This window comes from Dipodomys ordii, unplaced genomic scaffold (assembly GCF_000151885.1).
Source record: "Dipodomys ordii isolate 6190 unplaced genomic scaffold, Dord_2.0 Scaffold31, whole genome shotgun sequence".
NCBI classification, from domain to species: domain Eukaryota; kingdom Metazoa; phylum Chordata; class Mammalia; order Rodentia; family Heteromyidae; genus Dipodomys; species Dipodomys ordii.
Genome location: NW_012267247.1, coordinates 4,084,293 through 4,100,594, shown reverse-complemented (window position 1 = coordinate 4,100,594; position 16,302 = coordinate 4,084,293). Strand labels below are relative to the sequence as shown.

Here is a 16,302-nt window from a genome sequence, read left to right as displayed (position 1 = left end):
AAGCAAAAAGAAAAAAGCCAGAAGTGGCGCTGTGGCTCAAGTGGTAGAGTGCTAGCCTTGAGCTGAAGAGCTGAGGGACAGCGCCCAGGCCCAGCGACCGGACCCAAAAACAAACAAACAAACAAGATTCGGGGATTTGAGAATTGCCTACTAGAATGGCTGGTGCAAATTCTGGACACCTGGTGGTAGCCTGGGGGACCCTCTGAGATCATCACTTGACTGATGGCGTAGACAAGCCTGAATTCCTGGGCCTCCTCTATGGTAAGGGCTAGGGGTCAGGGACCAGGGACAAGAACAGGAAAGCATATCAGACTCAGGAGAAAACAGTGCTGCCACTGACTCTCTCTCTCTCCCTCTTCCTCTTTCCCTCTCTCAGCATCATGGCAGGCCAGGTCCTGAGGTACAGGACATCAGCACTGTAGGATCTAGAGGATGGGATTGGCCTTGGCTGCCAATCAAACTCCCTCTCTCTGGGGAGTGATCTTGATTAGAATATAGTGTGAACATGTGTGGAGAGGTAACAATGAAATCTGTACCCCCCCTTCTTTTTTTTTTTTTGTCAGTCGTGGGGCTTAAACTCTGGGCCTGGGTGCTGTCCCTCAGCTCTTCAGCTCAAGGCGAGCGCTCTACCACTTGAGCTACAGCGCCACTTCCGGTTTTTCTGGTGGTTTATTGGAGATAGGAGTCTCCGGGTCTCTCCTGCCCGGGCTGGCTTTGAACCTCGATCCTCAGATCTCAGCCTCCTGAGTAGCTAGGATTACAGGCGTGAGCCACCAGCGCCCGGCTGCCCCCCCCTTCTCATATAACTAATATAAACTAATAAAAAAAACCCAACAATTACCTAGCCCTGAGAAGGTCATGTCACCTCTATGTGCACTTGTGAAATGTTTTAATGTTTCCTTGTTATTTTATAGGCACAGATGGGGACATATGTAAATACTTAATACTCAGTAGCTTTTTTTGTAGTGCTGGGCATTGAACCCAAGATATAGTATTTTCTTTCTTTCTTTTTTTTTTTTGCCAGTCATGGGACCTGAACTCTGGGTCTTGGCTCTGTCCCTCCACTCTTCAGCTCAAGGCTAGCACTCTACCACTGGAGCCACAGTGCCACTTCCGGCTTTTTCTGTTTATGTGGTGCTGAGGAATCGAACCCAGGGCCTCATACTTGCAAGGCAAGCACTCTACCGCTGAGCCACCTTCCCAGCCCAAGATCTAGTATTTTCATGCCCACAGCTGCCTAAGCCCTGATTTGGACTGAGATGAAGATGTATTTATTTTATTTTTATTTTGATCAGTTTTTGTCAATCCTGGGTCTTAAAATCAGGGCCTGGGTGCTGTTCCTGAGCTTTTTTCACTCAAGGCTAGCACCCTACCACTTTGAGCTGGTTTATTTTACTTTATTTTATTTTTTGGGGTCAGTTGTGGGGCTTGAACTCTGGGCTTGGGCGCTGTCCCTCAGCTCTTCAGCTCAAGGCTAGCGCTCTACCACTTGAGCCACAGTGCCACTTCTGGTTTTCTGAGTGGTTTATTGGAGATAAGAGTCTCACAGACTTTCCTGCCTGGGCTGGCTTTGAACTGTGATCCTCAGATCTCAGCCTCCTGCATAGCTAGGATTACAGATGTGAGCCACCGGCAGTGCCCAGCTGAGCTGGGTTTTCTGTTGGTTAATTGGAAATAAGGGTCTCATATACTTTCCTGCCTGGGCTGGCTTCAAACTGTGATCCTGAGCACCAGTCCCAGACTGGGATGAGGATTTCTTTGAAGATATTTCTAAGAATAGTTTCCTAAAATCTGGTGTGTCTCTCCATCAGATTAGAGCTCTCTGGAGGTAAGCTGTTTCCTTCTGCTTGTGAGTGCCCCAGAGTGGTAGAATGTATTCAGGGCAGGTAGAATGTATTCAGGGCACCAAGAGGAAGGAAATGGGGGCAAGGACCCTCCTCACTCCATGCTCTGGGTAGGGTAGCTAGCTCCACACCCACTTTTGGCTCTTCATCTTCAAGTGACCAGAAACCCAGTAGCCAGCAGGCAGCAATCCCGAGACCAGGAAAGGACAGACCAGCCAAACATGAGCAGCCTCTAGTCCCATCCCACCTCCCCTTTCCCATCCCCCTGCTCACCCTGGAAGTCAAAGTCAGTGAGAGAAGGGTTGATGGCATCCAGGTCAGTACCAAGGTCTGCATCTGGCAGTAGGGTGTCATGCACGGTCCTGGCTGGTGAAGGTTCAGCCAACAGCTTGGTGCTGTGGCTGGGAGGGGTGTGGGCAGGCAGAGGTGAGTCCTGGGGGGTGCCCGGCTGGACTCGCAGCTCCAGGTGCCCATCTGGCTGCGAGAACAATGGCGGTGGAGGTCCAGCAGGGGCCAGGCCTGGTGAGAGGTGTGGGTATGTCTGCCCGTAGCAGGAGGGTACATGCCCCCCTAAAATGTCCTGTAGGGGGTTCTTGCCAGGAATGGGGCCTGGAACTGAATGGATTGAATGCAGTGGTTGGGAGAGCCCAGCTGGAGGTACCAGTGGCCGGATGGGCCCTGGGCCTGGCAGCCCAGGGGGTGGACAGCCCAGCATCGGGGAGGCTAGCTTCTCCCTCTTGTCTCCAATGAGGCTGTCCAGCTCTTCTGAAAAGGCCCAAGAGAGAAGGATCATCATGAGACCTCCCTTGTTTCCAGCCTCCTCCTCTCCCCAACCCAGCCTCAGAACCCTCTTGTTTTTGGTTCATGGGCTCCCAGAATTCTCCCTCCTAAGGCCAGGCTAAGTCTTACCTGGCTTGGCCATGCTTTTTCGTACAGCAATGGGGTCTTTCCTCTTCCATTTCTGCAGCTCCTCCTGCATCTTGTCAATCTTGGCAGGATTGAGGGCCCACAGGCAGCCCTTGCGCGATGAACTTCCCGACTTGTTCTCCACCTTCTCAAAGCACTTGTTGAGTGATAGATTGTGGCGGACAGAATTCTTCCAGCCATCAGGTGCTGTCTGCGGGAGTGAAGCAAAGCCAAGAATTCAGGCTGGGTTCAGGCAGCAAGAGTTCGCTCTAGGTCTGAGCTCTCTAAAACATGAAATCTGCCAATTCAGTGCACAGACCCGCTATCTATTGAGCATAAGCTCAGTAACTTTCGAGGGAGAAACCTAAAATCTGCCCTCATCCTGCCCAATCCATTAAAGGACTGTGAAGTAATTAAAAAGATGACTGGTTGCCAGGTATCGTGGCGCATGCCTACTCAAGAGGCTGAGATCGGAGGATCACAGTTTGAAGCCAGCCCTATCAGGAAAGTACATGAGACTTATCTCCAATTAACCAGCGGGGGGGGGGGGGGGGGGGGGGGGGGGGGAGGGGAAGCAGGAAGTGAGCTGGGTGCCGGTGGCTCACGCCTGTAATCCTAGCTACTAAGGAGGCTGAGATCTGAGGATCGTAGTTCAAAGCCAACCCGGACAGAAAGTCCCTGAGACTATCTCCAATTAACCACCAGAAAACTGGAAGTGGTGGTGTGACTCAAGTGGTAGAGTGCTAACCTTGAGCTGAAGAGCTGAAGGATAGTGCCCAGGCCCAGAGTCCAAGCCCATAACTGACAGACAAAACACACACACACACACACACATGAACTGGGAAGGTGGCTCAGTGGTAGAGTGCTTGTCTTGCATGCATGAGGCCCTGGGTTTGATTCCTCAGCACCACATAAGCAGAAAAAGCTGGAAGTGGTGCTGTGGATCAAGTGGTAGACTGCTAGCCTTGAGCTGAAGAGCTGAGAGATAGTGCCTAGGCCCAGAGTTCAGACCCCACAGCCAAAACACACACACACACACACACACACACACACACACACACAAAAGCAGGGAGTGGAGCTGTGTCTCAAATGGTAGAATTACTAGCCTTGCGTGAGAAAGTTGAGGGACAATGCCCAGGCTCTAGTTCAAGCTCTAGTACCTTCCCCCACAGAAAGTGTGTGTGTGTGTGTGTCTGTGTGTGAGAGAGAGAGAGACAGAGAGAGACAGACAGATAGACACAGAGACAGAGACAGACAGAGAGAGACAGAGAGGGATGGAGAGACAGATAAATTGGGGGGGGGCTGGTGGGTGCCCAAAGGACTCTGGCCTATGTCCCTACTAAAGTTGTACTACCCACACTGGGCCTTATGGCCTGTGTATCCTCTTGCTCACTACAGGGTCTCCTGGATCAGCTCTGGAGGGAGAAGCTGTAGAGTGTTCCTCTCTTAATCCAGACTTAGCCCTTCTGGAGCCAACTTGGGAGAAAAAAAATGGGTGAGCTGGTGAGAGGTTGGGTGTGTGTGCACATGTTGCACATGCATTTGACTGTATTACATGGGGTTGGTGCACAGGTGTGTGTGGGGTGAGGTACATCCCTAAATGTGCCTTCCTGGTGTGAGCAGTGTGTTCTGGTACGAATGGGTCTGTGTGTGAGGATATGCGCGTCTCCAAGGGTAGCTGTGTAAGAATCTCTCTGGGTATGTGTGTATATGGGATGTGTGTGTGTATCTATGATTGAGTGTGTGGGTGTGTGTTCACATGAGTGTGCCCAGGGGGTGTGTCCTTGTGTGGAGGCCAGCCCTCAGGCGAGGGGGGGGGTGTACCGTGCCAACAGAATAAACACCCATTAGGAGTCCTGGTCATACCACCAGCGCAGTAATTGTGCCCAGGGAGTGTTGTAAAAACCATTAGGCTGACTCAGTTGGATGAGAGGCGGTGGCGGGGGTGCCTATGGACTTCCCGCCTCCTACCTCTCCATCTGTTCCAGGTTCTGGGACTGCCTGGAGCCCAGTGGGGGTGGACTGTGTCTAGAGCTGCTTCTCTGGTCATTGGGGCTCCTTTGCCCTCGTCCTCTGACCCTTCTCCTTTTCAGTCTTTAGTTGCTGGTTAATGAGGGGCAGCCACTCCCTCCTCCCAGCTCACTTGCCCCAGGGAACAGTCAAGCTGAATCACGCCCAGCAGAACCAGGCCCTGATGCCAGCGTCACTATGAGTTGCTGGCTGTGGCTACTGGAGCCTTTCTTGGGGACAGCTGCCCTGGGGATGGGGGGCTGTTTGAGATAATCCCCCAAGGATCATTGCCAAGGAAGATTTTTTTTTTTTGAGCCATCAGACCAGCCTCTGACTCCCACAACTGTCTCAAGGCTGTGTCGCCCTATGGGCAGAATTAATGGGCACTGGGATTTTTTTATGGCCCCATAAATCTGTGACTTTGGGATGCCAGGGTAGCCCTCACCCCAGCCACTTCCTGTTTGGAAGGAGTATGGTCAGCACTAACAATTATGTCCAGTGGCTGGACACTTCCCTAGTCCCACATTCCTGACTCATGGGGCTATAGGACGCACACATCGGCTGCCCTGGGCCTGAGTGTAGTCCACTCAGAATCCAATCTTTCCTTGCCCAGAAAAAATACCTTCAAATGGCGAGTGAGAGATGGAGAGGGTAGGGAATCTTTGAATAGTTCCTTAGAGGAGTCAGAGGGAAATTGTCCAGTTGGCAGGAATCTCTGTGCCAACAGATCCTGACAGACCATTTGTGTGCCAGTATTTGGGCCTTGAAGCTGGGCTTGGTCACTATCCCTTAGCTGTTTTGCTCAAGATTGGGCCTTTACCACCTGAGCCACACTTCCACTCCTGGTTTTTTGATGGCTAATTGGAGATAAGAATCTCATAAACTTTCCTACCTGGGCTGCCTTTGTACCTAGATCCTTAGATCTCAGCCTCTTGAGTAGCCAGGATTCCAGATATGAGCCACTGGTGCTCAGCAAACTCAACCATTTTTACAGAGTGGAAAACTGATATCCAGAGAAAAAAGGCCTAGCCTTTTATCACCCCATAAGGGAATGATGAACCCAGATTCCAGCTCTCTCCTTTAACTAAGGGCCCTGCCCAGGTCACCCATTCTAGGACCTGCCTCACCATCTGGGGCCCGTCCCATCTTCTTAGATGCTCTCTCTCTGAAGTCAAAAGTAAACTGGGGAATGAGGGAGTGATGCAACTGGCTAAGAACAACAACTAGAACCGAAAAAAGCTGTTAGACCTCTTCACTCTTCAGCCTCATAAAACAGGGATTACACGGCTCCCAGGAAAAATAATTAAGCCAGGAAGATGAGATGCAGGGAGGGGCCGCGGGCCAGGCTGGGAGTTGGCAAGAACCATCGTTGGCCCAGAGGAGTGGGGCAGGGCCTTCGTTTCCCTTTCTCTGGCCCAACCCTTGGAGGCCTGGAAGACCCTCAGGGCTTTAGGAGTTAGAGAGAGCTCAGCTCCCTGACCTGTTGGGGCACAGGTGCAATCCTAGGTACAAGGCTTTGAAGCTTCCGCAATCTGAGCAACTACTTTCCTCCCCCTCCTCTCCCTTTAAACCTCTAGTGGGTCAACATGTTTTTCTATTCCTGTCCAGATCATGCCCACCCTCTTACCCACTCCCCACCGGATAGCAGCTCAGCAAGTACAGACGCATCTGGACATCAGCTACCAATTATCCCCTGGCAGGACATTTGGGGAGCTGGGGCTGTGGGGTTGGGTGGGAGTAGGAACCCACCACTGGCAGATGGAGCTGAGAGTTCTGGATTGCCTGGGCTTCAGCTCCTGGCCTCTGCCTGGGAAGCAGATGAGATCCTGTCCATCAGGATGTCGTTCTTGGGGAAGGCATGTCTTAGACACAAGCTCACACCCACCCAGGATGGTCTGGGGCATGGGGTGGGCAGGCAGCAAGGGAGAGGGGACAGTGTGTGAAGCTAAATAACTTCACCTGCTATGTGACCTGGGGTGACTAGACTGCCTTCTGCTATATTTTCCCATCTGGGGAAAAGGGTACCTGTCCTGTCCCAAGAGGCTGGACCTCAAGGGACCCATGCAAGTCAAATCAGACAGGATTCCTCAGGGTTAGGCAAAAGGTCAGAGGGGATCTAGTTTACCCCCTGCCCCCCAGGCAGGAATCTGCTCTTCAGCATCCCTTGGGAACCCACTGGGTTTGACCTCTTACCTCCTGCCATTATCCTTACCCTTTGAGGATTTAGTGTCTCAGTTTCCTCAAAGGCCCTTTCACTCCTTCTCTTGATCTAGGGGTTCTGGGAGGAAGTTGGGTTGAGCTTTCTCCAAACCCCTCCTGGGGAGGTTAAGAACTAGATTCTGTACCCAGGAGGTGGGAAGGGAGAGAGTCAAGTGAGCCAGCCAGTTCCATGGAACAGCCAAAGACTATGAAACCCACACCCCACTTTCTGGCACAACTGCAGCTCAGCCTGCCGCCCACAGAGGCAGATCGTAATCTCATCTGCAAGGTGATGGGTTCTTCAGCCCCGGCACCTCTTGTCACCCTGGCTGACCAGCTCCCACTGGAATTCCTCCAGGTTCACAGCATCCTGGGGGCAAGGCCAGGGACAGCTTCTCATTTCTTCTACTTTCTCTCCAAACTCAAGATAGGTATCTGCTTCTTGAAGCCTAGTTCACTTCCCACTAGCAGAAGATCTGGCTCCAACCCACTGTGTAACCTGGAGCCAGCAGCTTCAACTCTCAGTTCTCTACATTTTCCCCTCCTCTGCCTTTTTTTTTTTTAATTAAGAACTGAGAATGAAGCCAGATGCTGATGGCTCACGCCTGTAATCCTAGCTACTCACGAGGCTGAGATTTGAGGATTGTGGCTTGAAATCAGCCCAAGAAGGAAAGTCCATGAGACTCTTATCTCCAATAAACTGCTCAGAAGTAGAGCACTAGCCTTGAGCACAAAAAGGCTCAGGGACAGTGTAGGTCCTGAGTTCAAGTCCTGGGACTGGCAGAAATAAAAATAAAAACAAATAAAAGAACAGAGGATGGCACCCTGGGTCTCATGCATGCTAGGTGAATGTTTCACAACTTAGTCATAACTAGCTGTAGAATCCTCTTTTAGCGGGGAAACCTCCTTCTGATCCCCATCCTAGCTCCCTTCCTACCTCCAGGCTGAACCCTTTGGTTCTGGACAGGCCTGGCTTGCCCAAGACTTGGGGTGGTGAGCAGTCTTACCTTAAAGTAAGGGAAGTGTTCCGTCATGAAGTTGTAGATCTCACTAACTGGAAGGCTTCCGGTTTTACTGTTCTTAAGGGCCATGAAGATGAGGATGCTGAAGAAAACAGAGAGTCCCTGAGAGTATGACAAGACTCCAGACGCCTCCCAAATGAACCCTCCCTCTTATGATAGGCTCTGACTAGATACTAAAGTCAGGAATCACAAATCTATCAGGGTCTGTGAAGTCTGAGAAACAATGGTTATTATCTGACTTAGCTAGGTACCAGCTGTGTGACCTTGAGTGGGTACCCTAGCTACTTCAAATCTCAGTTTCCTCCACTGTGAAACGGGAGCAAGTAACAGCTATCTAAGAATAACATAGTACACTCATTATATGAAAACTGTCATTACCTGTCTGTCCTCAGCCAGTTGCATGAATATTGGATAGTAGGGAAGGAACTAAGATATCTTAAATTCCTGAAATATCCCAGGCTGTGTCTCCTATATTCTCTTACTTAAACCTTCCAATAGCCTGAATTGCTATACTCTGACTTAGTGTGTGTGTGTGTGTGTGTGTGTGTGTGTGTGTGTGTGTGTGTGTGCATGCGTGCGTGCACATGTATGCCCGTGCGCACATGTGCGCCAATACTAGGGCTTGAACTCAGGGCCTGAACACTGTCCCTCAGCTCTTCAGCTCAAGGCTAGCACTCTACCACTTGGAGATAAGAGTCTCACGGACTTTCCTGCCCAGGCTGGCTTTGAACTGTGATCCTCAGATCTCAGCCTCCTGAGTAGCTAAGATTACAAGCATGAGCCACTGGCACCCAGCTGGGCCTAGCATTCTTGCTTAGCTTTTTGGCTTAAGGCTGGCACTCTATCACTTGAGCCATACCTCCACTTTCAGCTTTTAGTTGGTTAATTGGAGATAAAAACCTCTCAGATTTATCTGTTCAGGCTGGCTTCAAACTGTGAACCTCTAATCTCAGCCTCCTGTATAGCCAGGATTACAAATGCAAGCCACTAGCACTAGACCTGACATTTCCTTCCTTCCTTCCTTCCTTCCTTCCTTCCTTTTCCTCCTCCCTCCTCCTTCCTCCCTCCTCCTCCTCATCTTCCTCCTTTCTTACCCAAACAAACAAACAGAAGATCCAAGAGATTAAGTAACTAGCCTGAGTTTCACAGCTAGTAAATCCCAAATCTGGGTCTAGAACCCAATTCTGCTGTACTACAAGTCCTGTTTGTCTCATTCCTGCACGGCAGCCTGTCTCTTGTAAAGCCCCCTCTCTGTGTTTCTGACTGTTTTCCTTCTTCTTCCATCCCCTGAGTTTCTTCTAGCTGAGGATCTGGCTTCTCCCTGTCTCTGGGGCCTGCCACCCATTAGGTGAAACATCCTTGTGCATAGGATGAATAGAAGGACAGATGTACTGGGTGCTGCTAGTACCAAATCTCAGCCTCAGAGAGGACCCACCAGAATTGGCAGATGGCCTGTAACTGAGTCACTGCTATAACCCTCCTCCCTCATTTTTTTCCAGCAGAGCTTTTGAACGTGGCTTCTCTCTGTATCTGGGGAGAGGGAAAAGAAGAGAGTGTCCTTTTCTCCCTACCCCCAAACTCCAGTCTCAGGCCCTGGGTACCAGAAGGTTTGACTCATCAGGCCCACCCAAGGAACCAATGCTTTCTCCTGGGTTAGATGAAAGGTTAGGCGCCAACTAGTCCACTCCCTGCCCCCATTTAGGAATCTTCTCAGTATCTTTTGGAAACCTATTGGGTATGATTTCCACCTCTTGCTATTACCATCACACCCTAAGGATTCTATGCCTCAGTTCAGTTTCCCCTTCCTCCCCCACTCCTTTCAAGCCAAGGGTGTTGAGAGATGTACCTGTAGGAGTAGATGGGTTTGGGGAAAAGCGGCTGGTGGCCATCAGCGCTGGCCTGGGGTGAAATCCTCTGGTATGGATAATGAGCAGAACCCAGATAGGGTACAGGGTAGCTGCCACCGCCAGGCGAGTACTGTAGAGGTCAAACGGGCAGAATGATTACCATGATAGCCAGCCTTTCCAAGGAGGGATTCCCCTCCCCTATTCCTATGTATCCAAAGAAATCACTGCGGCCTGATTGTCCTCTCCCTGGACACGGGTTCCACCACCCCCATGGCAGAGCTATCTGAGAGGGGACCAACATGTGGACATCCTCATGATGACCTGGGAGGAGATTCGATTCTGGAATGCAGAATCTCAAAGGCCTCAAAGCTCCCTTCCTCCAGCTCCTTCCTCTCAGCCCTTTAGGTGCTCTCATTGTCATGGTGATGGATGAAGAGCAGCCCTCAGCGCCTGCATCCTTCCTGGCAGGCACTCCAGGCTCCCCTGGGCCTCTCTTAGAGACTACTGGGCCGGAAGTGGGATGTCCAGCCTGGGCGTTTGCTGGGCCCTGCCACCTTTTATGAGTTTCAGTGGCTCTTTGAAAGAGCCGGTCATGGTGGTGGGCAGGTGGGGGTAGGAGGTGGTTTTACAGCAAAGGGCGTGGCTGCGGTGCCAAAGATGGTGTTTTATGGGGGTAGGGGAGTAGGAGACTCTGACTCCCCCAGCTGCTCCGGGCTGAGGTGCTCTTTCCAGGTCACCGAGAGACACTTAGTGCCTGAGTCACCCTGTCTCTAGGCTCCATAAAGCCCTGGGTGCGGCCATCTTGTTCCAGAAGGGTGCAGACTACAGAGGGCATCAAAGTAGGACCAGACATGGTGAGGCCATTTAAGGTTCTGGTGGCTCCTTGATCCTGTAGTTGGCTCCATCCTGGTTGTGACAGGCTGTCTCAGGGACATCTTCTACCCTGAGTCAGACCAGGAGTCTCAGGGCAGCTTTGATAATCGAAGTCAGGCCCTTTCCAGAAGAGAAGATGTTCCCTGGTGCCATGTGGTGTCCCTTGCTTCCTTCTTTTTTCTCTTACAGTGCAGGCTGTCTGACTCCCCCCCTCTCCCCTCCTCCCACTCCCACCACTTGCCTGCCTCCTGGCTTGGCCAAGATCAGGGCCAATGCCAAAAAGGCAGGAGTAGAACCTGCTCCACAGGCAGGGCCTGTCCCAGTGCCAGGCTGCAGGTGGATAGAGCCGGGCGCTGGGCAGCCACTTGCTCTGTCTTGCCCGATGACTCTAGCTGCTCTGGGGCTCTTTTCTTTCTCTTAAAACAAAACAAAACAAAAATCCCTCCATCCCTTGTCAGTGTGAAGTGATTATTTACCCCATCCTGTACATTTGGGCAAGGCTGAAGCTGGGTAGTGTAATGGGGAAAAGCCCAAAGCTAATGAAGACGGACAGCCTTCCAGGTAGGGAGGCCCCCTAACCTCATACTGGGGCCTACTCACTCTAAGCCAAAGGGAAATTGGAAGCTTAAGGTCACCTAGCAGGATGTGACCTGGCAAGGAGTCCATTATTTCCTGTCCCATGCAGCCTTTTCTCTCTGTCCCTGTCTGTCTGGGGTGGCTCCTCCCTCCCTCTTTGTTTTATATCATGGCCTATCCTCCTCTCCGTCTCACCCCTTCTCCCCTCCTCCCCCAAGGAAAGGCAATTATGTCTCTCCCCACTAACCACTAACCCCCTCCACCCCCACCCAGGGTGGCCCAGTATGAGATTCAGGACCCTGCTGCCTGCACTGAATCCCATTCACACCCACATTCACATCTACCCACACAGAGTACACATCCACACCAGAAGATAATCCTGGGACCCCGGGAGGGGTGGGGCACATGCTCACTGGCCCCAGACTCACCTGGTGGAAGGGAGGCTGGGAGGGGCAGTACATGTGCTGCAAGGGAGGCTGGTAGCAGAACATCCCAGCACCATTCTCCAGAGCTGGGGGCTTGACCTTGACCTCTGACCCCTGCTAGAAAAGAAAACCAATTTTGTGTTGTTTTTTTTTTTCTCTTATTCCCTCATCCCGAACTTTACGCCAAACAAGCCCTTACCCTTCCCTGCCTCTTTAAAGCTGATTCCTGGAGAAGAACAGAGAAACAGAGGAGGGTGGGGATTTCCCTAAGGGAGCTCAGCAAGTTAATGGTGTGAACCAAGGCTGGAATCTAACCCTTGTCCTTGCTTCAAGTGAGAGACAGAGGTTAGGCTGCTCTCCGAGAGGACAGAGAGGAGGAGAGACTTGTCAGTGGTCACATAGAATTAAGGACAGAGGCGTCCTCAGGGCCTAGCAGCCTCAGTCTCTACAAGCCTCAGGTCCTCTTTCACTAGGTGGAGATAATGGAACTTTCTACAGGATTGTAGGGAAGATTAAATGGGGGGTAGAACAATCAGGATCTGAGTAGCACAGAAAGTTCTGGATAGTGGACACACATTGTGGGGGTAGATTATTCTTAGGATTCTCAGGGGTCCTGGAAAGCTGACCACTTGGGCTCAAAGGCACTTTTTTTCCTGGGTGTACCCTGGGGTTGTGGATGTAGAGATTGCCACAATCACAGAATCTTGGGCCTGGAAGGGCCATGAGGTCTGCTGTCCAACCCCTTCATTTGATAGATGATGGGGCTGCCATCAAAGAAAGGAGTCCCTGTGTACCAGGTCACCCAGCAGCTCAACCCAGGAGCTGTGGGGCTCTGAGTTGAGCTCTTCTCGCTCCATATGGATAAGTGTGTACTTAAATCTCAGCTCCACCATGCACAGGCTGTGGGCTGCCTTAGTCTCTATTAAGCCTCAAGTCCTCCTTCGCAAGGCAAAGAATGGTTGTAATGAAGATTAAGTGGGGGCACTTGAAAGAAAGCACCTGGCAGGATAACCAGGAGCTGGTGCTGAGTGGGCTTTTGGGGGCCGTTGCTGGTGTGCTGTTGCCTTAGTGGGCCTTGCTAGATAAGATCCTGTCTTGGCCACACCTGTCAGGTATCCATCTCCATTTCCCATCATCCTTTCTGGTTGGTAGTGGCTTGAGTGGGGCTAGAATGGGGGCCCTGTTTGAACGCAAGAGGTAGGGAGGATTGATGGGAATTTAGAGGAGGCACAGCTTAGCTGGGCCACTCAGTCACTGCTCTAAGACCATTTAGACAGAGTGGGGAGTGGGAAGTAAGCTTCCTTTGGTGTCCCAAAGAAACTACTCTCAAGAGGTTGTACCCTCAGCCCGACTTTTCCAGTGAGTCTCGGGGAGGCTAAGTGACTTGCCCATAGTCACCCAGCTTGCAGGGATAGCTGGGAAGACATGTTAACCTCTCAAAAATGTCTTAAAGATATTTCTCTGAACAGGCTCAGGCAAAGAAGAGGGAGCAAACAAGCCTGTAATGCCAGCCCAGGGATGTGAAGGCACCAGTCTCAGTTCAAGGCCAGCTTTGGGCTATATAATGAACTTCTATTTCTGTAAAATAAAAAAATAGGGGCTGGGAAGGTAGCTCAGCGGTAGAGTGCATGCCTTGCAAGCATGAGGCCCTGGGTTTGATTCCTCAGCACCACATAAACAGAAAAAGCCGGAAGTGGTGCTGTGGCTCCAGTGGTAGAGCGCTAGCCTTGAGCTGAAGAGCTGAGGGACAGCGCCCAGGCCCAGAGTTCAGGCCCCATGACCAGCAAAAAAAAAATAAATAAAATAAAATAGGCAGATATCAGTGGCTGTATCTGTAATGCTAGCTACTCAGGAGGTTGAGGTCTGAGGATTGTGGTTCAAATCTAGCTCAGGCAGGAAAGTCTGTGAGATTCTTGTTTCCAGTAAACTATCAAAAAAGCCAGAAGAGGAACTGTTGCATAAGTGGTAGAGAGCTAGGCTTGAACAGCAACAAAAAAAACCCTCAGGGATAGCACCTAGGCCCTGAGTTCAAGTTCTAGGATCAGCAAATCAATCAATCAATAATCAATCATCAATGAAATAGGACTAGGAAGAAGTGCTTGGCATGACTTAAAAAGATTTAGCTTGGGCTAGGAATGTGGCTTAGTGGTAGAGTGCTTGCCTAGCATGCATGAAGCCCTCGGTTTGATTCCTCAGTGCCACATAAACAGAAAAAGCTGGAAGTGGTGCTGTGGCTCAAGTGGTAGAGTGCTAGCCTTGAGCAAGAGAGTCTTAAGGACAGTGCCCAGGCCCTGAGTTCAAGCTCCAGGACTGGCGAAAGAAAGAAAGAATGAAGAAAAGAAAGAAAGAGAAAAAGACAGAAAGAAAAGGATGTAGGTCCTTCAGCTCTGCACACTGGTATTCAAGAGGGAAGTTGAGCTCCTTCCTGGCTGAGCCCTTTCTCTTGGCCTCTGGAATGTTTTTCTTCTCACATTTGCATATGGGCGGGTTGGTCTGCCTGGGGATTCTTGACATCTGACAAACAGAAGTCATACTCTGGGATCCTGACTCAGGGCCTCTGGGAAGCTTCCAGCTTCCTTAGCCAGCTTCCTTAGCTTGCCGGGCCAGCATCCCTTCCCTAGCTGACCAAGTGGCCTCCACTGTGCTTTGTGTCCAGTGGAAGACTGATCTTGAGACACAAGGTCTAAAAAGGCAAGGTGGCAACGTTGAGCTCCTTCTAGTACCCTGAGAATCCAGACAAGGGAGAGGCAGGAAGGCCTGTGGCCACTGATACTCACCAGCACCTGGCTGTGTTCCTGGCTGGGGTAAGAGAGACCATTGCACCAGGCCTCTGCTGGGAAGCCAGGCAGGAAGGCCTCTGCCTCACCCATGTCCACAGGGATGTCCTCGAAAGGCTCCAGTGCCCCAGAGGCCTTAAAGGAATGTCCATCCAGGGCCAGAGCTGTCTGGGCATCAGGGAAGATGTCCTCATGGAAATGCCGCTTGTAGGGGTGGAAAGGCACGTGGGTGCCCTTGAGGAAGCGTCCAGGGCTGCTTCCTGGACCCTCCTCAAAGCCAAAGCCAGAAAACTTGTCAGAGGGTGAGAGCCGAAAGGGGCCTGAGCCAGGTCCGGCTGGGCAGTGTCCCTGGACTTGTTCAGGACCTGGTGACGCGATGCTTGGGCTGTGTGGAGGCAGTGAAGGGGCTCTCTCTGGAGGACCATCTGGCACAAATGATGAGCAGTTGAAGCCTGTATGCTTCTGGGTAGAAAGAGGGTAGAGACCTTAGGAGTGAGGGTTAGACCAGGCCTGGGTCCTGCCAGGGGATCTGTTCTGTGCTGGGGAAAATGGTCTGGGGCACAACTCTGGGAAGTCTCCGAATGATGGAGAACACGTAGCCTGCTCTTGGGAGCCCCAACTCGATAAAAGCATACTACATCTAAACCTGGGGTCACCCTAAGGCTAATGGGGCTCCATAGCCCTGTTCTGGAAAAAAAAAAACCCAGACCCAAGGAATTGAACCCATATCTGAGCCTTTCTGGATCTCAGAGTCATCAAATACTTGATGGAAAGGACAAGATAGACCCTGGGAAGTCCCTGCTGCCCATCTAGCCCTTGGGTTTTTATCCTAAGCCCAGGTCTAGGTGCCAGGTACTTACGCTCTGTGGGGCAGGGGAGCCTGGGAGGCCCGGAGCCTGCATGAGGTCCCCTTGGGGGTCGCCCTCCAATCGGGTGTGGCCTGGCAGTGTGACGTCAGACTGTGGCGGAAGTAATGACACCATCACCCAGTCCTGGCCTCGAAGAAAGCCGGCTGTGATGAGAGTGAGGACCAACATCTGGGGTGACTAACACCAGGTCTACAACCTTCACTCCCACCCTATCCCTGGGCTAAGACCCTTCCTGTAGCCAGTCATCATCTGATGGGGCAGAGAGAGTGAGAGAGAGGGAGAGAGAGAGCCCTTGCCAGGTAGGACCCTTGGAAGAAGGGTCTTGCTGTTCTCAGTTCTGCAGCTGTAGGGTTCTGAGTCAGAGATACCCTGTTTCCCCACCAGACTCTGTCCCTGGCTCCTTGTGCTTGGCCTCCAATGTCTACAACAAAGGGCTGGGCTAGCTGATCTTGTTCAAAGGCTTTTCAGGCCCTGAAAGGAAGGGGATCAAGAGGATGATTCAGGCCCAAGCTTGAGGTGGGAGAACTCTGAAGATGCAGAGGTTGGGCCCATAGTTGGGTTCATGTTTGGTGGCTCATCAGCTGGCCCTGCAACATCTGGCAGGTGCTATTTTTACTACAGCCTCCAAATTTCCACTCAAGCCTGGCACTGTACCATTTAAGCGCCAGCTCCATTTCTGTTTTTGTTTTGTTTTGTTTTTTGATGCTGATTAGTAGGAGATAAGAGTATCCTGGGCTTTCCTGTCCGGGCGGCCGTGGAACTGTGCTTATACATACTAAGCATATCCTCTACCATGGAGCTATATCCCAGCTCAAACCACTGTGCATTTCTAAATTTTTCAGTTTCCCTCTGAAAATCTGGGGTTTGGGACTAAATCCAAGCGTTCAGATCTGCTGGAATAGAAGAACCCTGACCCCAGCACAATGGAATGGTTAAGGAGGATTCGGGGCTCAG

The 16,302-nt window shown here is 51.4% G+C and overlaps 1 protein-coding gene across 3 annotated transcripts in view; it reads right to left on the bottom strand.

Moving 5' to 3' along the window:
• Nucleotides 1–16,302, bottom strand: part of Foxn1 (forkhead box N1) — a 32,973-nt gene that overhangs the window by 651 nt on the left and 16,020 nt on the right. The window contains exons 2-8 of one of the 3 annotated variants that reach the window (XM_013016428.1): nucleotides 15,340–15,476; nucleotides 14,480–14,941; nucleotides 11,706–11,816; nucleotides 9,828–9,958; nucleotides 7,967–8,063; nucleotides 2,754–2,961; nucleotides 2,118–2,609 (exon numbers count right to left, since the gene is read on the bottom strand). In XM_013016428.1, coding sequence (XP_012871882.1) covers nucleotides 2,118–2,609; nucleotides 2,754–2,961; nucleotides 7,967–8,063; nucleotides 9,828–9,958; nucleotides 11,706–11,816; nucleotides 14,480–14,941; nucleotides 15,340–15,462 — 1,624 coding nt within the window. In that variant the 5' untranslated portion in view covers nucleotides 15,463–15,476. Of the gene's footprint in view, nucleotides 1–2,117; nucleotides 2,610–2,753; nucleotides 2,962–7,966; nucleotides 8,064–9,827; nucleotides 9,959–11,705; nucleotides 11,820–14,479; nucleotides 14,942–15,339; nucleotides 15,492–16,302 lie in introns of those variants that run through there. The other 2 variants (XM_013016426.1, XM_013016427.1) reach the window with 2 other exon arrangements.